This window comes from Hemitrygon akajei, unplaced genomic scaffold, assembly GCF_048418815.1.
Source record: "Hemitrygon akajei unplaced genomic scaffold, sHemAka1.3 Scf000050, whole genome shotgun sequence".
Taxonomy (NCBI): Eukaryota; Metazoa; Chordata; class Chondrichthyes; order Myliobatiformes; family Dasyatidae; genus Hemitrygon; species Hemitrygon akajei.
Genome location: NW_027331936.1, coordinates 2,590,340 through 2,609,419, shown reverse-complemented (window position 1 = coordinate 2,609,419; position 19,080 = coordinate 2,590,340). Strand labels below are relative to the sequence as shown.

General features: G+C 45.5%; 3 protein-coding genes across 3 annotated transcripts in view; 2 read left to right on the top strand and 1 right to left on the bottom strand.

The window, feature by feature from the left end:
• Positions 1 to 19,080, top strand: part of LOC140721129 (NACHT, LRR and PYD domains-containing protein 3-like) — a 752,838-nt gene that overhangs the window by 74,623 nt on the left and 659,135 nt on the right. The window lies entirely within an intron of this gene.
• Positions 1 to 19,080, top strand: part of LOC140721127 (NACHT, LRR and PYD domains-containing protein 3-like) — a 301,993-nt gene that overhangs the window by 41,141 nt on the left and 241,772 nt on the right. The window lies entirely within an intron of this gene.
• Positions 10,388 to 17,255, bottom strand: LOC140721132 (uncharacterized). Its single transcript, XM_073036008.1, has 2 exons — positions 17,238 to 17,255; positions 10,388 to 12,151 (listed from the first exon to the last, which is right to left on the bottom strand). The coding sequence occupies exon 2, from the start codon at positions 11,745 to 11,747 to the stop codon at positions 10,440 to 10,442; it is 1,308 nt and encodes a 435-aa protein (XP_072892109.1). The 5' UTR covers positions 11,748 to 12,151; positions 17,238 to 17,255; the 3' UTR covers positions 10,388 to 10,439.

Here is a 19,080-nt window from a genome sequence, read left to right as displayed (position 1 = left end):
CATCCTGGAGACTGAGGGCAGGGTTCAGGCTTCAATCGCCTTTCTACCGGGGCCTGTGGGAGGAGCCACGGTCAGTGGGAGGAGCCACAGGAGCAGTCAGCGGGGGGGGGGGGGGGGGCGTATCCAGACAGGTATATGTAGTTCACCACACAGACACAGCGTGGAGCCGTTCTGAATCATTTGGGAGAAATCGAGGAAAAACTGCTATACGAAGTTCGTGAGATCTTTGGAAGTGGCTCGAAATGTCTCTTGGACATCTGAGAGAGTGGCTGGGTGAGTGTGGAAGCATCGTTTGAAGTTTTCTGCCAGATTGGGCTGGGTTTCTCGACGGCTAACTGCGTAGCACCCAGCTGTGACCGCTGGCAACTCCCCAGGAAGCCGATTCGTGTTTTAAAACCGGAGACAAACACTGTTGTTCCCCCACTGACATCGGGACAACCTCCTTTCACCTTTATCGTCGTGACTCCCGTTCGGTGTAGGAGCCGAAACATCGTTTGAGACGTCTCGACCTCTCACGGCCTGGAAGTTCTGCAGGACTAACGGAGCCTTTCCTGGCGTTGGAATTTCTGGCGCCGGGCCAGCAAGGTACTGTCGAGTACAAACTTTTCCGGCCAGTTACTCAACTCGCTCCAGGACTTTATAAGCAGCAGCGGCATATAATTCTCGATTCGGACACAGAAGCAACATGCCGGACAGGTCTCCAGTGAGTCGCAGGCCTTCGGGGAGTTATGCAAAGGTGGCTGCCTCTCCAGCCTCGGACAACGTTTCAGTCGGTGAAAGTGGAACGTGGGGTGCAATGTATTTTGCGAACTGGAACTACCCTGGAAAAGTGCGCGAAGGCTATGGAGGACTTGTTGGGGAGAGATGGTATTTTGGCCACCGAGAAAGAGTTCGGGAAGGCAGTGTTTTATCTGATGAGTTGGTGCATCGGGCCCTCAGTAGGGGGATCACGGTGGAAAACATCTTTTTACAGATGGAGCTGGTGACAGCTCCCACACAACGCATCGTCCTCGGTCACGTTAAGCCTTTCATCCCCAACGAGGACCTACTTCCCACACTAGCACGCTTGGGGCAAGTAAGGTCAGAAATATCTGCCATCAGACACAAATTTAAGAGAGGCACCCTCCGTACCATAATCTCTTTCCGGCGTCAGGTATTCATGCTGGAACAAGAGGACGACGTTGAGGGCCGGTTTACTGTCCAGCACGAGGGATAGACTATCAGGTGTATTGGAGCTCTGAGCGCCCACGGTGCCATGCGTGCTGGGAGGTGGGGCACTTTCGGAGGGACTGTCCTAACACCCGAAACCCTAGGGAGTCCACTTCCGGCACCAATGCCCAGATACCTCTGCCCCTGATCCTATTTCTGCGCCTGCCCCTATTCCTCCATCTGTTCCAGTCTCTGCTCCTCCCCTGTGGTTCAGGCGAGTGTTCCTGAGGCTACGTGCAGGGAGGTTCAGGAGAGGGACGGGGTGGAGCCTGTGCGGAGCAAGAAAGCGAATAAGAAGTCCAAGCACCTTAAGAAGTCTTCTCCCGGGACCGCAGAGCTCACGCCCATTTGCCCTGAAGTGGAGCGGGAGGCTCGGGGAAGTGCGCAGTTGGACGGGGTGATGGAAGCAGAGAGTACCGCTCCATCGGTGAATCCCGCACCTGTGTGCTCCTCCGGCTTTAAGAGGAGAAGGGAATGTTCCCCCAAGGGGGCATGGAATATACATGCGGGGGAGTCGCAGGAAGGGTGGGAATCCGGGTAAAGGTTGGTTCTACCTGAATCCCCAGATGTAGCCACCAGTCCTGTGGTAGGTGGAATGGCTGTACCGGAAGCTAGTGCTAGCCCTGTTTGCACAACTAAGTCATACTTGGAGTACTTCACCCAGGACTTAGCAGTAAGCGCCTCCCTGGAGGCAAGTGTATTAAACAGTATGAGCGGAGAGGAGACCAAGCTCTCTCACTGTCAGCATCAGGCTGCCAGTGAATCCCTTAGATCAGAGCTGCTGGGGTCCCCTTCATACCTGTCTCCTGGGGAGGGTGATATAACCTGCATGCGGACCTCATCAACTAATGGCCTGCAGGGAGTCTCTGGGGATTATCCCTCCATCGTCGTAACTGTGGATAAGACTGATGCGCTGGTGGAGCGGGAAGGTTTGAGTGAGGTACCCGCTGCGCAGTGTGGGTTACAAGTGCAGCCACCTATTAGAACACATGAGGAGAAAGATGGGGGATCTGTCTGCAGTGAGGGGTTGGAGGGAGACTCTTTTGATAACGAGACAATGGACATCCTCACCATTCCTGAGAAATCGCCGTTGATACCTGTGGAGGAAATCAGAGAGTTCATTCACTCCTCTGTGGGTGCAAAGCATCGGCCTAAACTAGCATCGCTTCGCTGGCCGAGTCATCCTCAGACGGAAGGGGAAGAGGAATGCAGTGTCAAGGAATGACAGGCGGCAGCTGAAATCCTTCCTGGATGACCTGGTGAGGGACATCAGAGTGGAAAGCAGCCTCGCTCCTTCCGGAGACGGTGGGTCACAGGGTGACGTTGGCATCACTGGGGCCCGGAAAGCAAACAGCATTCTTGCTTCTTTTTCGGAATAGTGTGGTTGAGGGCGCCTCCGCTCTCACCGGGAAGGGTACTGGTGCTGAGGCCTAGTATACTCCCGACATGAAGCTCACTGTAGCTGGTCTAAATTTTAATGGTAGCAGGGGTTCTCTCCGCAGATAAAACAATCTCGCAGTCCTCAGGCATGGGAGATATGCGGTGAATGACCTGTAGGGAAACCATACCATCCCGGGAGACGAGTCCGCTTGGCTCCTGGAGTGGCCGGGAGGGGTCTACATGAGCCTCCTCAGCTCCAACTCTAGCGGGGTGGTGATCCTGTTGGCCTCGACCTTCCAGCCGGAAATGGTAAAAGCTCAGGATGACGTGCCCGGCCGCCTGCTCCATCTGGCTGTGCGCCTGGATGGTGAACCTCTGCATTTCATTAACGTGTATTCCCTGAGGATCGGGGTGATCTGGGGGAGCACCCGACACACAGCGGCCACCGGGACAAGAGGGCCATCATGGAGGCGGAGAGCTTCTGGATGATAGCCTCTCCCAGATAGGGCACGGCCAGAATGTCCCGTGAGTTGATCCAGATGACCAGTGTGCTCGGGACGCCGGCCAACGAGACGGCAGTGACACTGCCACACACCGAAGATGCCCTCACCCGAACGGCGGCAGAGCGGGCGGCCGTCAGGATGGTCACCCTGCAGAATCGACAGGCCCCGGATTACCTACTGGCGGCCGTCAGGATGGTCACCCTGCAGAATCGACAGGCCCCGGATTACCTACTGGCGGCTGTCAGGATGGTCACCCTGCAGAATCGACAGGCCCCGGATTACCTACTGGCGGCCGTCAGGATGGTCACCCTGCAGAATCGACAGGCCCCGGATTACTTACTGGCGGCCGCCAGGATGGTCACCCTGCAGCATCGACAGGCCCCGGATTACCTACTGGCGGCCGCCAGGATGGTCACCCTGCAGCATCGACAGGCCCCGGATTACCTACTGGCGGCTGTCAGGATGGTCACCCTGCAGAATCGACAGGCCCCGGATTACCTACTGGCGGCCGCCAGGATGGTCACCCTGCAGTATCGACAGGCCCCGGATTACCTACTGGCGGCCGCCAGGATGGTCACCCTGCAGTATCGACAGGCCCCGGATTACCTACTGGCGGCTGTCAGGATGGTCACCCTGCAGCATCGACAGGCCCCGGATTACCTACTGGCGGCTGATGGTGGTACCTGTGCAGTCATTGGTAAGGGGTGCTGCACGTTTACCCCTGACGTCTGGAGCAACATCACCCACTGGGCTGCTCACATTCGGGACTCGGTGGCAAAAATTCAAAAATCGAGGGACAAGCTCCTCCGGCACGACACCTCATGGGGAAACTGGTGGCCGTTTGGGTCCTCAGTGGGGTGGTGGGCAACTGTCATTCACTGATCGATTGCACTCAAACTCGTTATCATTCTGTGTGTATATTATGCTGTGCTTGTCAAACTATTCAGAGCACGTCTGCCTTTCTTTAGAAATAGTTAAGTGTAAGACTTACATTAAGATATGTTACTTTCCTTCTCACTGCGTTACATGTAATGAATTGGGAGATTCAGGAGTGAAACTGGTGTCTGCGGCTCTGAGGAACCCGGAGTGTAAAATACGGAAACTGGAGTAAGTACCAGACTGTGGGAGATTGTGTTTACAGTCACTGGGTGTCTGACACTGAACATTAAAGTGATCAGTAATTGTGTTACTGATAAACACTGGGGATTTGTACCGTCTCCTGTCTCTCTGTGTCCTTCAGCCTCCCTCTCTCTCATCTCCAGGCTGTGGGATGTCGGTCTCACAGATTTTGGCGTGGATCCGACGGGTAGACTGTATTGGAGGGGTCGTGACTGTCACGTGACGGAACTGCCCACTACCTGGTCGGAAGGCACACCACCTGCCAATCAAAGTTTGACCCCTCCTCGCCCATCAATGCGCACCTCACCATTGGTCCCTTTAATTAGCCTTCCTTGTACTTGGCCTCGAGCAATTGGCCTTTGTAATCGGCTTAATTCTGCTGGCACCCACCCATTGCCCCCACTGTGAATTACCAGGGCAGGACCCTCCAGCCCTGCTGCACTATAAGGGATGCCACGTGTGCTGGACCCTTTCCCTTTGCCAACTCCGAGGGGCCACCCTGCTTCACCCCAGGCTGAGAACCGTGGAACGGAGCTGGAGGAATTGTTGGTGAGCTGTGTATTGAATACTGTTGGGAGCGTTGATTACTGTCCCTAATAACATAGAGCCGAGCCTTCACAGAGTCAAGGGGTGGAAAGTATCGTATTGACTTTTCCCTTGGTTGTGCATGTGTGCGTGTACTTTGTTCCCAGGCGATTTTCCCACGTTCGATAGTAATTGTCGGTATGTGTTTTATTGCCGATCTGACTTTCCCCACGACTGCTGTAAATTGTGTGCGTGTTGCTTCTGTTGCCATTTTCCCACGCTTGACTTCTGTAAATAAAATCCTTTACTACCATTACTGTGTGTGTCCGAAGTCCTTGCCTTTGAGACCTACCGAATCTGTTTCCCCACTTAAACAATTGCTCAGCCAATTTACACTTTACTATGTTCATGCGATATGGGTGTTGTTTAATCGGTTTGGCTTGACCAATATCTATGTCATGTACTGCGACCGTGGTTTGCTTGGGAACATCGGGAAATAAATCTTTAAACTTCAGAATTAATTCCTTCAGCTGATGTTCTTGCTTTGGCTGCAGGTGAGCCAACTTGTTCTCAATGTTTTCTAGAACAACCGAGTTCATTAGCCTAACTGGGACCACGTTTGGCTTGTGAAATGTCTCAGACGAGTCAATTGTTTCATTCTCAGGGTTGCCAGATTCATATGATTTGACAACAACACTCACTGCCTGTCAAAAAAAAGGCTTTATCATATTATCTGTAACACCTGTGTTAGTTTACGTCGGTCGGGTGTTTTAATAACATAATTCACATCATTAATTTGAGAGACTATTTCATACAGTCTGTTGAATTTCGCCTGAGGTGGATTCGTCAACATTGGAGAAAAAATAAGTTAAGATAAGATAAGATATCCCCCACCTGGTATTTTCTTTCGCAAGCCCGCTTATCAAACCAACACTTCATTTTGTTTTGAGAAATCTTTAAGTTTTGTCTTGCTAGAGTACAGGCCTGGTGTAGTTTATTTTTGAACTTCAAAACATAGTCTAACAAGTTAACATGTACATTCCCATCAACCCACTGTCCCTTTAACAAGGTCAAAGGTCACCTCACTCTGCGACCAAATACAAGTTCAAATGGACTAAAGCCCAGTGATTCCTGTACCGACTCTTACTGCGAACAAAAGCAAATATATTCCTTCATCCTAGTCTTTTCCATTTTCAACACAGTATGTCTTTTGTTGGCGTGTGCGTGCGTGCCTCCGATTATGTATTTTTCAAGCCTTTACAAGGCACGGAGCGAGAGAGAGAGATTGTGTGGTACACATTATGTCTTAATCATTGTTTTGAGGGTAGAATGAAATCTTTCTAGAACCGACTGTGATTCCGGATGGTACGCGGACGATGTAATTTGTTTAGCTCCCAGTTCATAAACTACCTGCTGGAATAATCCAGATGTAAAATTACTTCCTTGATCAGACTGGATTTCTTTAGACAAACCAAATAAAGTAAAAAAACTTGGTAACAGCCTTCACCACAGTTTTAACTTTAATATTTCTGAGAGGTACTGCCTCTGGGAATCTGGATGCAGTACACATAATAGTTAGCAAATACTGATGGCCAGCTTTAGTCTTTGGCAATGGGCAAACTCAATCCAGGATAACTTTAGAAAAGGGTTCACCGAATGCAGGTATAGACTACAGTGGGCCAATGGGATGACCTGATTAGGTTTACCCACAACTTGACAAGTGTTACAGGTTCTGCAAAAGGTCACAACATCTTTCCTCAAATTAGGCCAGTAAAATTATTTCATAATCCTGTTTACAGTTTTATTCACTCGAAAATGTCGACCTAATGGCATACTATGGGCCAAAGTTAAAATTTCAGCCCTATAAACTTTAGGAACTACAACTTTGTGAAAAATTGCCCATTCCTCACTCGCTGGTATAGCAGGTGGCCTCCACTTCCTCATTATCACTCCATCCTTGTGATAATACCTTACTGGCACTTCCTTAATCTCATCATCTGAGAGAGCTGTTTCTTTCAAAGCTTCAATCTCAGGGTCTTCGTTCTGTTCTGCTATAAACTCCTTCCTAGACAGGGATAAATCTTTCTCATCAGACTTACTACCTGAATCCTGTTGAAACAATGAAGGCAGAAAAGTCCCTGACAAGTCATCATAACCTGAATCCCGATTTTGGCTATCATGGGTAGGTATCAGAATCATGCTGCACAGAACTGTCTGTGTCGGCAGACATTTTAGCCATACTTCGAGTTACTTTGAGTTACTGCGTAGGAAGGATAAATGTTAAAATTATCTGTGGGTCGTCAGTGGTTGGCTTAGTTGTCAACTACACTACAGGAACAACTTTACCATCTGCCAGGTCATTCCCTAACAGCAAAGTAACATCTTCACTGTGTCATAATTAGCTGCATTTTCAATTGATAGGGCAGAATGAGCTTGTTGAGCCTTACCCTTAATTATACATTGTAACTAAAGAGTCCAGCTTCCTTTCGGCCACTTTTGACTTTGAGCCACTTTATCAAAATGCTGTAAGTATTTACCAACCTCAGTCTCATCAAATGGAGGGACCAATTTAACTTCCTGGCTGGCAATAAACGGTGCAACCAACTCCTTTGAGACAGCAACTTCTTTCTCGAGCCTTAACTTCTCTATCACAAACTGCCTCTGTCTTTCTCCTTCTTCCCTCTGTTTTTCTGCTTCCTCAGCTTCAAAACTTTATGCTTCTTCTGTCTGTTTGTATGCCTCTTGAGCATCAAACCCCCTCTTTCTCTCGTTCTCTTCAGCCTCTAATTTAAGTACATCAATCTTCAATTGTTCCAGTCGTAACTGGATCTCCTCTTTACTCACAGGAAACCTCTTTAACACTTCTTTATCAAATACCTTCATAGATATATAGTGCTCAACTATTTTCCTCTGAATTTCTGGCTTTCTCATAGTCCCCTATGGTGGCTGCAATTCCCAGCCGCACCATCAACTGGGCATATTAATGTGTCCTGTAGCCGACCGTCCTCCTGATAATCTGGGAAACGACTGATGGGGCTGGGGCTGGATAATTGGATTGTGCCATTCTACTACAGCCAGAGGGGTGTTCTCTGGAGCTACTTCATTTATGGCATATCTTTTTAAGGAGAGGAATGTTTTCTCTCCCATGCAATTTACTATTGAATGGCCAGCATCCAATATAAGCCCACAGCCAGGAGCTGAGTGGTGTCTCTAGGTCTGAGGAGTATTTCGCTATGTTGTTGTAACCCAGTTTTGTTCCGTTTAGCTGATTCAAGTTTGGACTGTAGAACAGTTCTGTTGAGATTATAAACATTTTGGGTAATAAAACCCCTATTTTTTTCACCTGTACCTGCTCTCCCAGTTTTATGCTTCCCCTGGTCCTTCACACATTCTTTCCTCCTTAAGGTTCTGCCCATTTGCAATAGTCAGCAATTCATTCTTTTTTGCTTTTCCTAATGCCTCAGGGGGTTGGCGCTTCCAGACATATATAAATATCCATTGCTGCTGATTTCCACACACAAATAAATCAAAAGGGATTTTCCCCAATCAGATTGATAATTATTTGATCAATAAGCCCCCAAATTTGTTCATATCCCAGACGCAGGCCCCAATTTTGTTATGAACCATAATGCTTTAGAAACAAACCAGCAGCAATAGACTACACCTGGAGTCCAGTTTTGATGATAAAACCACTGTCTTTATTTGTAACTACTTATAAAATTGTTACTTAAACAATTTAAACAAAAGTTACCGTAGATTCCGGACTACAGAGCGCACCTGATTTTAAGCCGCTGGCACTAATTTTAGAAATAAAATCATTTTTTTAAATGTAAACGCCGCACCGGATTTTAGGCCGCACCGGATTTTCGGCCGCAGGTGTCCCACGTTGTAATATGAGATATTTACACAGAAAGATATTACACGTGAGGATTTTTTTAACTTTTAATTAAATCCATATGGTAACAAAAACAAATACATATTGCAAATGCTTTTTTTCGAACCGTGCCTGTACGCGGCTACTTTTAAATATACGTTGCGTATACTTCTTTACTGAACAACATTCCAATATCTCCTAACGACTGGTAAAAAATATATATACTGCAGCCTACCAGGAAAAGTTATTGATACCTTTAACTTAAAAGCAGAGTTCGCTCAGATCCAAAGCCGCTCGCGTAATCCGCTCCCCCCCTCCTTTCCGTTTCATCGCAAACGGCATTTAAAAGCAGAGTTCGCTCGGATCCAAAGCCGCTCGCGTAATGCCGCTCCCCCCTCCTTTCCGTTTCATCGCAAACCGGCATTTAAAAGCAGAGTTCGCTCGGATCCAAAGCCGCTCGCGTAATGCCGCTCCCCCCTCCTTTCCGTTTCATCGCAAACCGGCATTTTCCCACAAGACGCCGCGAAACCGGGTGTGACGTCATAGCATCCCGCGATGTAGTACAGAAAACAAATATAGTTTAAACTAAGTAGGGTAGGTAGCACAATGCTTCGAGTGTTTTCCATGTTGATGAGGGTGAGTACAAATGACTGATTTACAATAATTTAATTGTGAAAGTGCGCTTGATTTATCGTACAATTTCATTGGACCTCTGTGAACTACTCATCAATTTTATTGGTCTACTGTTACGAGGCAAAATGTTTACGAGGCGGCATGAAAAAAACCTTGCATTAGCCGCTTTGGATTATTGGCCGCAAAGTTCAAAGCTGTTCAAAATGTGGGAAAAAAGTAGCGGCTTAAAATCCGGAATCTACGGTAAGTGTTATGTGTATAAATGTGTGTAAATATAACTCCCAAACTACTGAGCTCGGGGGAAACAAGGCTTTGAGTCTTGAGATGGTAAAGTTCAGTTCATCCACAGAATAGGTGATCAGAGAGAGATAGTTGTAATCCAGGGTAAATGTCGAGAGAAGGCAATTATGTCGAATTCCACAGGTTCCACGGCGGTAAAATGAGAGAACAGTCGCTGTAGATTTTATCCGTCGTTCCAAATCCACATACAAATTATCACCGAAAGCGAATTGTCACAAGAGGTATCGTCGTCACACCCAGGAAAGGGTAAGACATAAGTGGTCTCCACAGGATACGCCAAATCCGATCCAAACCTATGGATCAAACGAGGTGACAACCACACATTCGATATACGGTGAATTGATAATTAACTCGCCCTTGTGGGCATAGGAAATTTCTGAAAAATGACCCTTGGCCACGAGCTCCCTGGTTTCGATCCTTCCATTTTTCCTCCATCTCCGTCTGACTCTGAGCGTCCATGTCCTCGGTTAAAACTAAACAAGCTGCAAGTCAAACTGATTCACCTTCTTAACCTCACACTTTCTCTCTAATAATGACAGTCCACAGCAAACGAAACCTAGGGATTCATAACAACGGCCACTCCCTGTTGTGATCTGACTGGTGTGCCAGTAGTTGAGATGACTGATTGAATCCTATCCCACATTCTGAGCAGGTGAACAGCTTCTCCCAGTGTGAACTCGCTGATGTCTCTGTAGGTAGGATGACTCAGTGAACCCCTTCCCACAGACTGAGCAGGTGAATGGCTTCTCCCCAGTGTGAACGCTCTGATGTACCTTCAGTTTAGATGAGGTAGTGAATCCTTTCCCGCACAGTGAGCAGGTGAACGGCTTCTCTCCAGTGTGAACTCACTGGTGCACCAGTAGGTTGGATGACTGAGTGAATCACTTCCCACAGACTCAGAAGGTGAATGGCTTCTCCCCAGTATGAACTGACTGGTGTGCCAGTAGTTGGGATGACCCAGTGAAACTCTTCCCACGGTCTGAGCAGGTGAACGGCTTCCCCCCAATGTGAACTTGCTGATGACTCTGTAGGTGGGATGACTGAGTGAATCCCTTCCCACAGACTGAGCAGGTGAACGGCTTCTCCCCAGTGTGAATTCGCTGATGTCTCTGTAGGTTAAATGACTCAGTGAATCTCTTCCCACAGACTGAGCAGGTGAACAGCTTCTCCCCAGTGTGAACTCGCTGGTGTCTCTGTAGGTTGGATGACTCAGTGAATCCCTTCCCACAGACTGAGCAGGTGAATGGCCTCTCCCCAGTGTGAACTCGCTGATGTCTCTGTAGGTAGGATGATTCAGTGAATCCCTTCTCACAGACTGAACAGGTGAATGGCTTCTCCCCAGTGTGAACTCGCTGATGTCTCTGTAGGTTGGATGAATCAGTGAATCTCTTCCCACAGACTGAGCAGGTGAACGGCTTCTCCCCCGTGTGAAATCGCTGATGACTCTGTAGGCTAGATGACTCAGTGAATCTCTTCCCACAGACTGAGCAGGTGAACGGCCTCTCCCCAGTGTGAAATCGCTGATGTCTCTGTAGGCTGGATGACTCAGTGAATCTCTTCCCACAGACTAAGCAGGTGAACGGCTTCTCCCCAGTGTGAACTCTCTGATGACTCTGTAGTCTGAATGACTGAGTGAATCCCCTCCCACAGACTGAGCAGGTGAATGGCCTCTCCCCAGTGTGATCTCGCTGATGTACCAGTAGGTTGGATGATGCAGTGAATCTCTTCCCACAGACAGAGCAGGTGAATGGCTTCTCCCCAGTGTGAACTCGCTGATGGACCAGTAGGCGGGATGACAGTGTGAATCCCTTCCCACATTCTGAGCAGGTGAACGGCTTTTCTCCAGTGTGAACAAACTGGTGTGCCAGTAGTTGGGATGACCAAGTGAATCTCTTCCCACAGACAGAGCAGGTGAATGGCTTCTCCCCGGTGTGAACTTGCTGATGTACCAGTAGTTGGGATGACACAGTGAATCTCCTTCCACATTCTGAGCAGGTGAACGGCTTCTCTCCAGTGTGAACTCGCTGATGACTCTGTAGGTTGGATGACTCAGTGAATCCCTTCCCACAGGCTGAGCAAGTGAACGGCTTCTCCCCAGTGTGAACTCGCTGATGGCTCAGTAGGTGGGATGACTGAGTGTATCCCTTCCCACAGACTATGCAGGTGAACGGCCGCCCCCTGGTGTGAAGTCGCTGGTGAGCCATTAGATCAGATAACCGAGAGAATCCCTTCCCCGAAATTCAGCAGATGACAGCCTGTGCCCAATGTGATCTAACTGATTGGTGTGTCCACAGGTGGGATGACCAACAGAATCATTTCCCACACACAGAATGGCCTTGCCCAGTGTGAACCTGCTGATGTACCTTCAGTTGAGATAACCGAGTGAATCCATTCCCACTGTCTGAGCAGGTGAAAGGCCTTTCTCCTGTGTAAAATGACGGGCGTGCCAGTTGGTCAAATGACCAAGTGAATCCCCCCCCCCACAGTCTGAGCAGGAAGGATGGTCGATTGAATTCCTTGCTCCACTTCTTAAATATCTAGACAGAGACAACAAAACTGGTGTGCCGTGTTTGAGCTTCATGGAGACAAATTCCTTCTTGTTTTTAACCTGTAAAAAGATTTACAAAATCCATCAATGGGTGTAGGACAATATTTCAGATGAGATTACATGAGTTGCCAAGGATTGATCTGGTATCACACTGTTACAGTGAGGTCCTACCCAAGTTGGACAGAGAAATCATCTCCTGACTGGGCAGAGTGCTGGTATCTGGAATGACCATCACTTCCCTGATGCTCTTCCTGTCTCTATAAGAATGGGGCATTTCTGCCGTCTCCAATCTGTGACCTGGCTCAGTTTGACTCTCCATTGGTATTATTCCCTGCTCCTGCTGAGCAGCATGGGTGCCTGGCCCCACAGTAACTGAAACAGTATCACACAAATAGTCTTTCTTGACGTGCAACTGGGATGTTCTCTTATGTATTATTAACTTAAAGTGCCACAATTTTAACGCCATATAAAAAATTCCTGCTGAGATGAATGGTTGGTCCGCACAGCTGTTAAAAGGGCTTAGAGTGAATGTTTGTAATATTTCAGGTTCGTGTAGAAAAGTACAACACAGAAACAGGCCCTTTGGGCCATCTAGTTTGTGCTGAACTATTTAAATAGCCCACTCTCATATATCCCTACCATCCAGGTACCTACACGAACCTCTTAAATGTTGAAATTGAGCTCACATGCACCACTTGTGATGGCTGCTCATTCCAAACCCAGATGACCATCAGTGTGAAGAAGTTTCCCCTCATGTTCCCCTTAACATTTCACCTTTCACCCTTAACCAATGGCCATTGGTTGTAGTCCCACACCAATCAGTGGTAAAAGCCAGCTTGAATTTACACCTTCCCTTTAGTTGAATATACTCAAACGGCGCTTTCTAAATGGTCACCTATGTCGATGTCATTGATAGGTCGAATAAATGCTATAAAAATGGCTATTCTACCAAAATTTTATATATATTTCAAGCAGTTCCCTCTTTTGTTCCAAAAACATTATTTGATAAAATAGATTCTTTGATTTTATCTTATGTTTGGAATAATAAAGGCTCTAGAGTGAATAAACTTTTATTGCAAAAATCAAAAAAAGATGGAGGACTGGCTTTACCAAACTTTAGATGTTATTATTGGGCAATTAATATTCGTTATATTACTTTTTGGATTTATGATACAGACGACCAAGATCGCCCTTCATGGTTACAGTTGGAGGAAAATCCAGTAATGGGGTTTTCGTTAGCTTCTTTATTAGGAGCTCCTCTTCCGTTTTCGTTCTCCAGAATAGGTAGACAAGTTCTTAACACTATTGTTAAACATACTTTTAAAATCTGGTTTCAATTTCATAGATTTTTTGAATTAAATTATTTTTTACTTTCTAGTAATGTTTATTCTAATTTCTTTTTTAAACCATCAACTTTGGATAAGGCTTTTTTAACATGGAAAATTAAGGGAATAAAGACTTTCTTAGATTTGTTTTTACAAGATTGTTTAATGTCTTTCTCACAGTTAATGGATAAGTATGATATCTCTAATACACATTTTTTCAGGTATTTACAGGTTAGGAATTTCTTACATGATTTTTTACCGAATTACTCCTTGGCCTGCTCTTCAAATTTGGCTTACGTTATTTTTCAGTTTAAACCTTTTCAAAAACAATTAATAGCTATCATGTATAAACAGTTAATGAATGCTCACATGTCGCCTAATGATAGGGTTCAACGTACCTGGGAAGTAGAACTTCAACATTCACTTTCAGATAATCAACGGAGTAAAATTTATTACTTAGTCAATAATTCATCTATCTGGTCATGCTATATCTTAATTCAGTTTAACATAGTACATAGGGCTCATATGTCCAAAGATAAATTGGCGCATATTTTACTGAATATAAGCCCTATTTGAGACAGATGTAACACAGAAATGGCCACTTTAACTCATATGTTTTGGTCATGTGTAAGTTTAAATAATTTTTGGAGGAATGTGTTTGGAATATTATCTGAAGTTATAGATATGGATGTTTAACCTAATCCACTTACAGCAATTTTTGGGATTATTCCAGAGGAAGCAAGCAAAGTGTCTGCTTCCACCCAACATGTGATAGCTTTTTCAACTTTACCGGCTAGGAGAGCTATTTTGCTACATTGGAAAGAATCTAACCCACCTACTGTTTTCTATTGGCTCTCCTCCATTATGTCATGTCCAAGCTTGGAGAAAATTAGAAGCCGAACATTTGATACATCCTTTAATTTTGAACAAGCCTGGCGACCTTTCATTCAAAATTTTCACATGATTTAAATTTATTATTTTTTTTAAAATTCTCTTCGGGGAAAATCCTTATCCATGAAGGTTTGGAGATGACTGGAAGGATGTATTTTTTTTCTCTCTGTTTTCTTTAATTTTATCCTCAATTGGACTGCCCAATCTTTCTTTTTCTTTCCTTTTTTTCTCTTTCTTTTTTTTTGTTTTTTGTTTCAGTTTAGTTAGTGGGTTTTTTTCCTTATCAATAAAATCTCCAATCTTTTTTTATGATTATTATGAGTTATAGTTTTTTTTGACCATTGTATATATAACAGGATAATATTTTACTTATTTGATTTTGATATTATATACTTTTTGTTTTTACTGTTGCTGTTTATATGTCTTTTATATTATCTACTTGTTAAACTCCTCTTCCGATTTGTATATTCTTTATTTGGAAATCAATAAAAAAGATTGAAAAATGAATTTACACCATCTATGCCCCTCTTTCACAATCAAATCTCACCTCAATCTTCGACATTCCAAGGAATAAAGTCCTGAGAAGATGAACTGATCTCCAAAAGTCATGAAGTTAAAGATGAAACATTCTTTTCAACATTTTAAGCAAGATTAGAGTATTATTTTTGTTTTTACAATTTCAGAGTGGAAAAAAAAGGAAAGGAGCACCATGCAAAAGTTTGGGAACCCCAAGAGATTTGAGCTCTCAGATAACTGTTACCAAGGTCCAGCCCTTAATTAGCTTGTTAGAGCAATGGCTTGTTCACAGTCTTTTTTTTTATTAAACTTTTTTTTATTGTGTTTTCAAATAATTACAGTCTTCATTAGGAAAAGCCAGATGTTGCAAATTTCAAAGCTCTATAAATACCCTGACTCCACAAACTTCGTCCCAACAATCAGAGCCATGGGCTCCTCTAAGTCCCTGCCTAGCACTCTGAAAATTAAAATACATGATGCCCACGAAGCTGGAGAAGGCTATAAGAAGATAGCAAAGCGTTTTCAGGTAGCCATTCCCTTAGTTCGTAATGTAATTAAGAAATGCCAGTTAACAGGAATGGTGGAGGTCAAGTTGAGGCCTGGAAGACCAAGAAATCCTTCCAAGAGAACTGCTCATAGGATGTCCAGAAAGGGAAATCAAAACCCCCGTTTGACTGCAAAAGACCTTCAGGAATATTTAGCTGACTGAAGTGGTGGTGCACTGTTTTACTGTGCAGGGACACCTACACAAATATGACTTTCATGGAAGAAACATCAGAAGAAAACCTTTCCTGTGCCCTCGCCACAAAATTCAGCTTCAGATATTTGCAAAGGAACATCTAAACAAGCCTTATGCATTTTGGAAACAAGTCCTCTGGACTGATGAAGTTAAAAAAGAACTGTTTGGCTGCAATGAGCAAAGGTATGTTTGGAGAAAAAAGGGAGCAGAATTTTATGAAAAGAACACCTCTCCAACTGTTTAGCATGGGGGTAGATTTGGGCTTGTGTTGCAGCCAGTGACACGGGGAACATTTCACTGGTAGAGGGAAGACTGAAATCCATTCAATACCTGCAAATTCTGGAAGCAAAGATCACACCGTCTGTAAAAAAGCTGAAAATTAAAAGAGGATGGCTTCTACAACAGGATAATCCTAAATGCACTTCAAAATCCACAATGGACTACCTCAGGAAGCGCAAGCTGAACATTTTGCCATGGACCTCACAGTCCCCTGGCCTAAACATCATCAAAAATCTGTGGATAGACCTCAAAAGAGCAGTGCATGCAAGACGGCCCAAGAATCTCACAGAACTAGAAGCCTTTTGCAAGGAAGAATGGGCAAAAATCCCCAAACAAGAATTGAAAGATTCTTAGCTGGCTACAGAAAGCATTTAGAAGCTGTGATACTTGCCAAAGGGGTTGCTACTAAGTACTGACCATGCAGGGTGCCCAAACTTTCACTTCAGGCCCTTTTCCTTTTTTATTATTTTGAAACTGTAAATGATGGATACAAAAGAGTAATCTTGCTTAAAATATTAAAGAGTGTGTCATCTTTAACTTTATGCCTTTTGGAAATCAGGTCATTGTTTTACTCGCTCAGCTATTCACAGGAACAGAAAGGTGCCCAAATTTTTGCATGTCACTGTATGCAATTTTCTTGCTAAATGATGCTTTAAAAAGCCGGACTTCCAAATATCACTCCCCTTCTTTCCACTTGCAAATTCTCCAGCAATTCTTGCATCACCACAATACACACAGGTAACACCAGTTTCTGTATTGGGCATAAATATTTCCCCTGAACCCTCCCTCAGGTGACTGACGGTGATGAACTTGGTGATGCCAATGAATATGAAGGGAAGGGCAGTAGTCTGTCTCATTGGAGTCTGGCACATTTGTGATGTGAAAGCTACTTGTTGCCCAGGGCAAAGTTGTTTGATATCATTATGTACCCAGACAGAATAGGTCAAAACATATCCTCACGTGTAGAAAACTCCAGAACAAGCAACACACACAAAATGCTGGAGGAACTTAGCAGGCCGGGCAGCATCTATGGGAAAGAGTACTAATGCTGAGTTCCTCCGGCATTTTGAGTGAAATTCCTCCGGATTTCAAGCAGCTGCAGGTTTTCTCTTGCTGCGGTTGGAGGCAGAACAAAGGTGATTTTCTCAACAGCTGATAGAAAGATTTTGTTCTCCTTTTCAGAGTTCCTAATCCTTGCATTCAGATTGCTCGAGCTCAGCTCCGTCTGTGAGATCTATCTGCTCCCATTCCCTGATTAGCCGGAAGCTTCCCGGGGCCCGCGTACGGATCCTGGGGCTGAGAGAGAGGAAAAAGACCTGCCTGTGCCGAGTTTGCGGGCTACAGTCTCCGGTTCTCACAGCAATTGTCACTCAATTAGAGTGGAAAATGCCCTTACCTTTCCGCTCCTCCCGACATTTTGTATACTGCGCGCATGCGTAATTATCGGAGACGGCAGCAATCCTGACGCCTGCGCATTTGATCGGTGCTTCAAACGACAGCGAAATTTTAACCGCGGGGCTTTATGGGTAATCATGGTGCCATTAAAAATTTCTGCAAGCGTCGGTTCCATGTCCATATCTCAGGTCTTTTTTGTGTGTAGAAAACTCAGCAGCTTTCTTAACGCAGAAAGCGGCGCCCATAAACGATACACTCAATATCAACAAGCACTTCGTGTATCTCATGCCAAAGTACAATCCTCTTACAAATGCAGATGTGAAACAAAAGCGATTTTGCAGTTGCTGGAAATACAGACAGACAGACAGACAGACACACACACACACACACACACACACACACACACACACACACACACACACACACACACACAATACTGGAGGAACTCTGCAGTTCAGGCAGCAACTAAGCAGAGGAGTGCACAGTCTAGACATGCAGAAGGGGCTCGGCTTAAATGCTGCCCATTTATTCCTCTCCACATTTGCTGCCTGATCTGCTGATTACCTGCAATGTTTTGTAGAAATTAACCATTTTGTTTTTCAATTAACCAGTTTCCAAATGTTTCTCATCTTTCATTCATAGCCACATCCTGCTGGTCTGGTTCCTCTTCCTCCTCCTGCTCGTAACCTCCAGACCCCGTCTCTTTCCTGAGCCCCAAAGCCCTGACTCAGGCTGGCAACTCTTCGGTTTCTGACTCTGCTCCACTGAAGATTCACTCGCTAGTCTGCTGTTAGGCTTTAGAGGTGCATTGCAACAACCCAGCTGTCTGAAGCACAGTCCTTTGAAATTGGTGAAAATGACACAAAATTTGAAAAGAGCAGGGAAAAAGGAGTTTAACCACCTTAGTCCAGAGCCCTGGGGAAGGTCAAATACTCAGCGAGCTCATCGTGTTAATTAGCCTGGGGGAAATCATGCAGGAAATTCATGCAGGTGTACAAGATGATGAGAGGCATTGATCGTGTGAAAAGTCAAAGGCTTTTTTCCCAGGACTGAGATGGCTAACACGTGAGGGGCATAGTTACGTACACAACGCTGGAAGAACTCAGCAAAAGGGGGGGAGGGCATAGTTAAGGTGCTTGGAAGTAGTTCAAGGGAGATGTCAGAGATATATTTTTTTATACAGAGAGTGATGGGTGGGTGGACTGCACTGCCAGTGACGGTGGTAGAGACGGGTACAATAGAGTCTTTTAAGAGAATCTTAGAGAGGTACATGGCCCTTAGGAAAGTAGAGGGTTCTGTGGTAGGGTAATTCTAGGCATTTTCTAGAGTTGGTTACATGGTCGGAACAACATTGTGGGCCGAAGGGCCTGTAATTTGCAGCAGATTGCTCTGATTCTAAGAAATTCAAGGGAAATCTCTTCTCCCACAGAGCGGTGACAAGTTGCAACAGGGAGAGTGAGACATAAATTTTAAAATACTGATATGGAACAGAAACCTGGGCAGAGAGCAGATAGACCGAGTGGCCTCTCTAGTGTACATTGTGAGTTTGGCAGTGACAGTAAGTACCTGCGACATGGGATTTGATACAGAACTGATTTATCTTTCACAGCTCCACAATATTAAACACCAGTCTAGTTTAAGGCTAACATCAGCAGAACAGACTCCTCCAATGCTCAGTGACCAGGGTTCAGTCCTGGGTGCGATGAGCAGCCACAAGAACTGCAGAATCTGACAGTAACAGTCCCTCATGAACCTGCAGCTGCCTTCAGTCACCGTGATGGTTAAACATTTAACACGGAGCTGATTTGAACTTCCTCCCTGATGTGAAGTTGCTGGTGTTGCAG

What these genes read in the sequence shown, in the direction of transcription:
- LOC140721132 (XM_073036008.1), bottom strand. Translation starts at nt 11,747, where the DNA reads ATGGCTCACCAGCGACTTCACACCAGGGGGCGGCCGTTCACCTGCATA.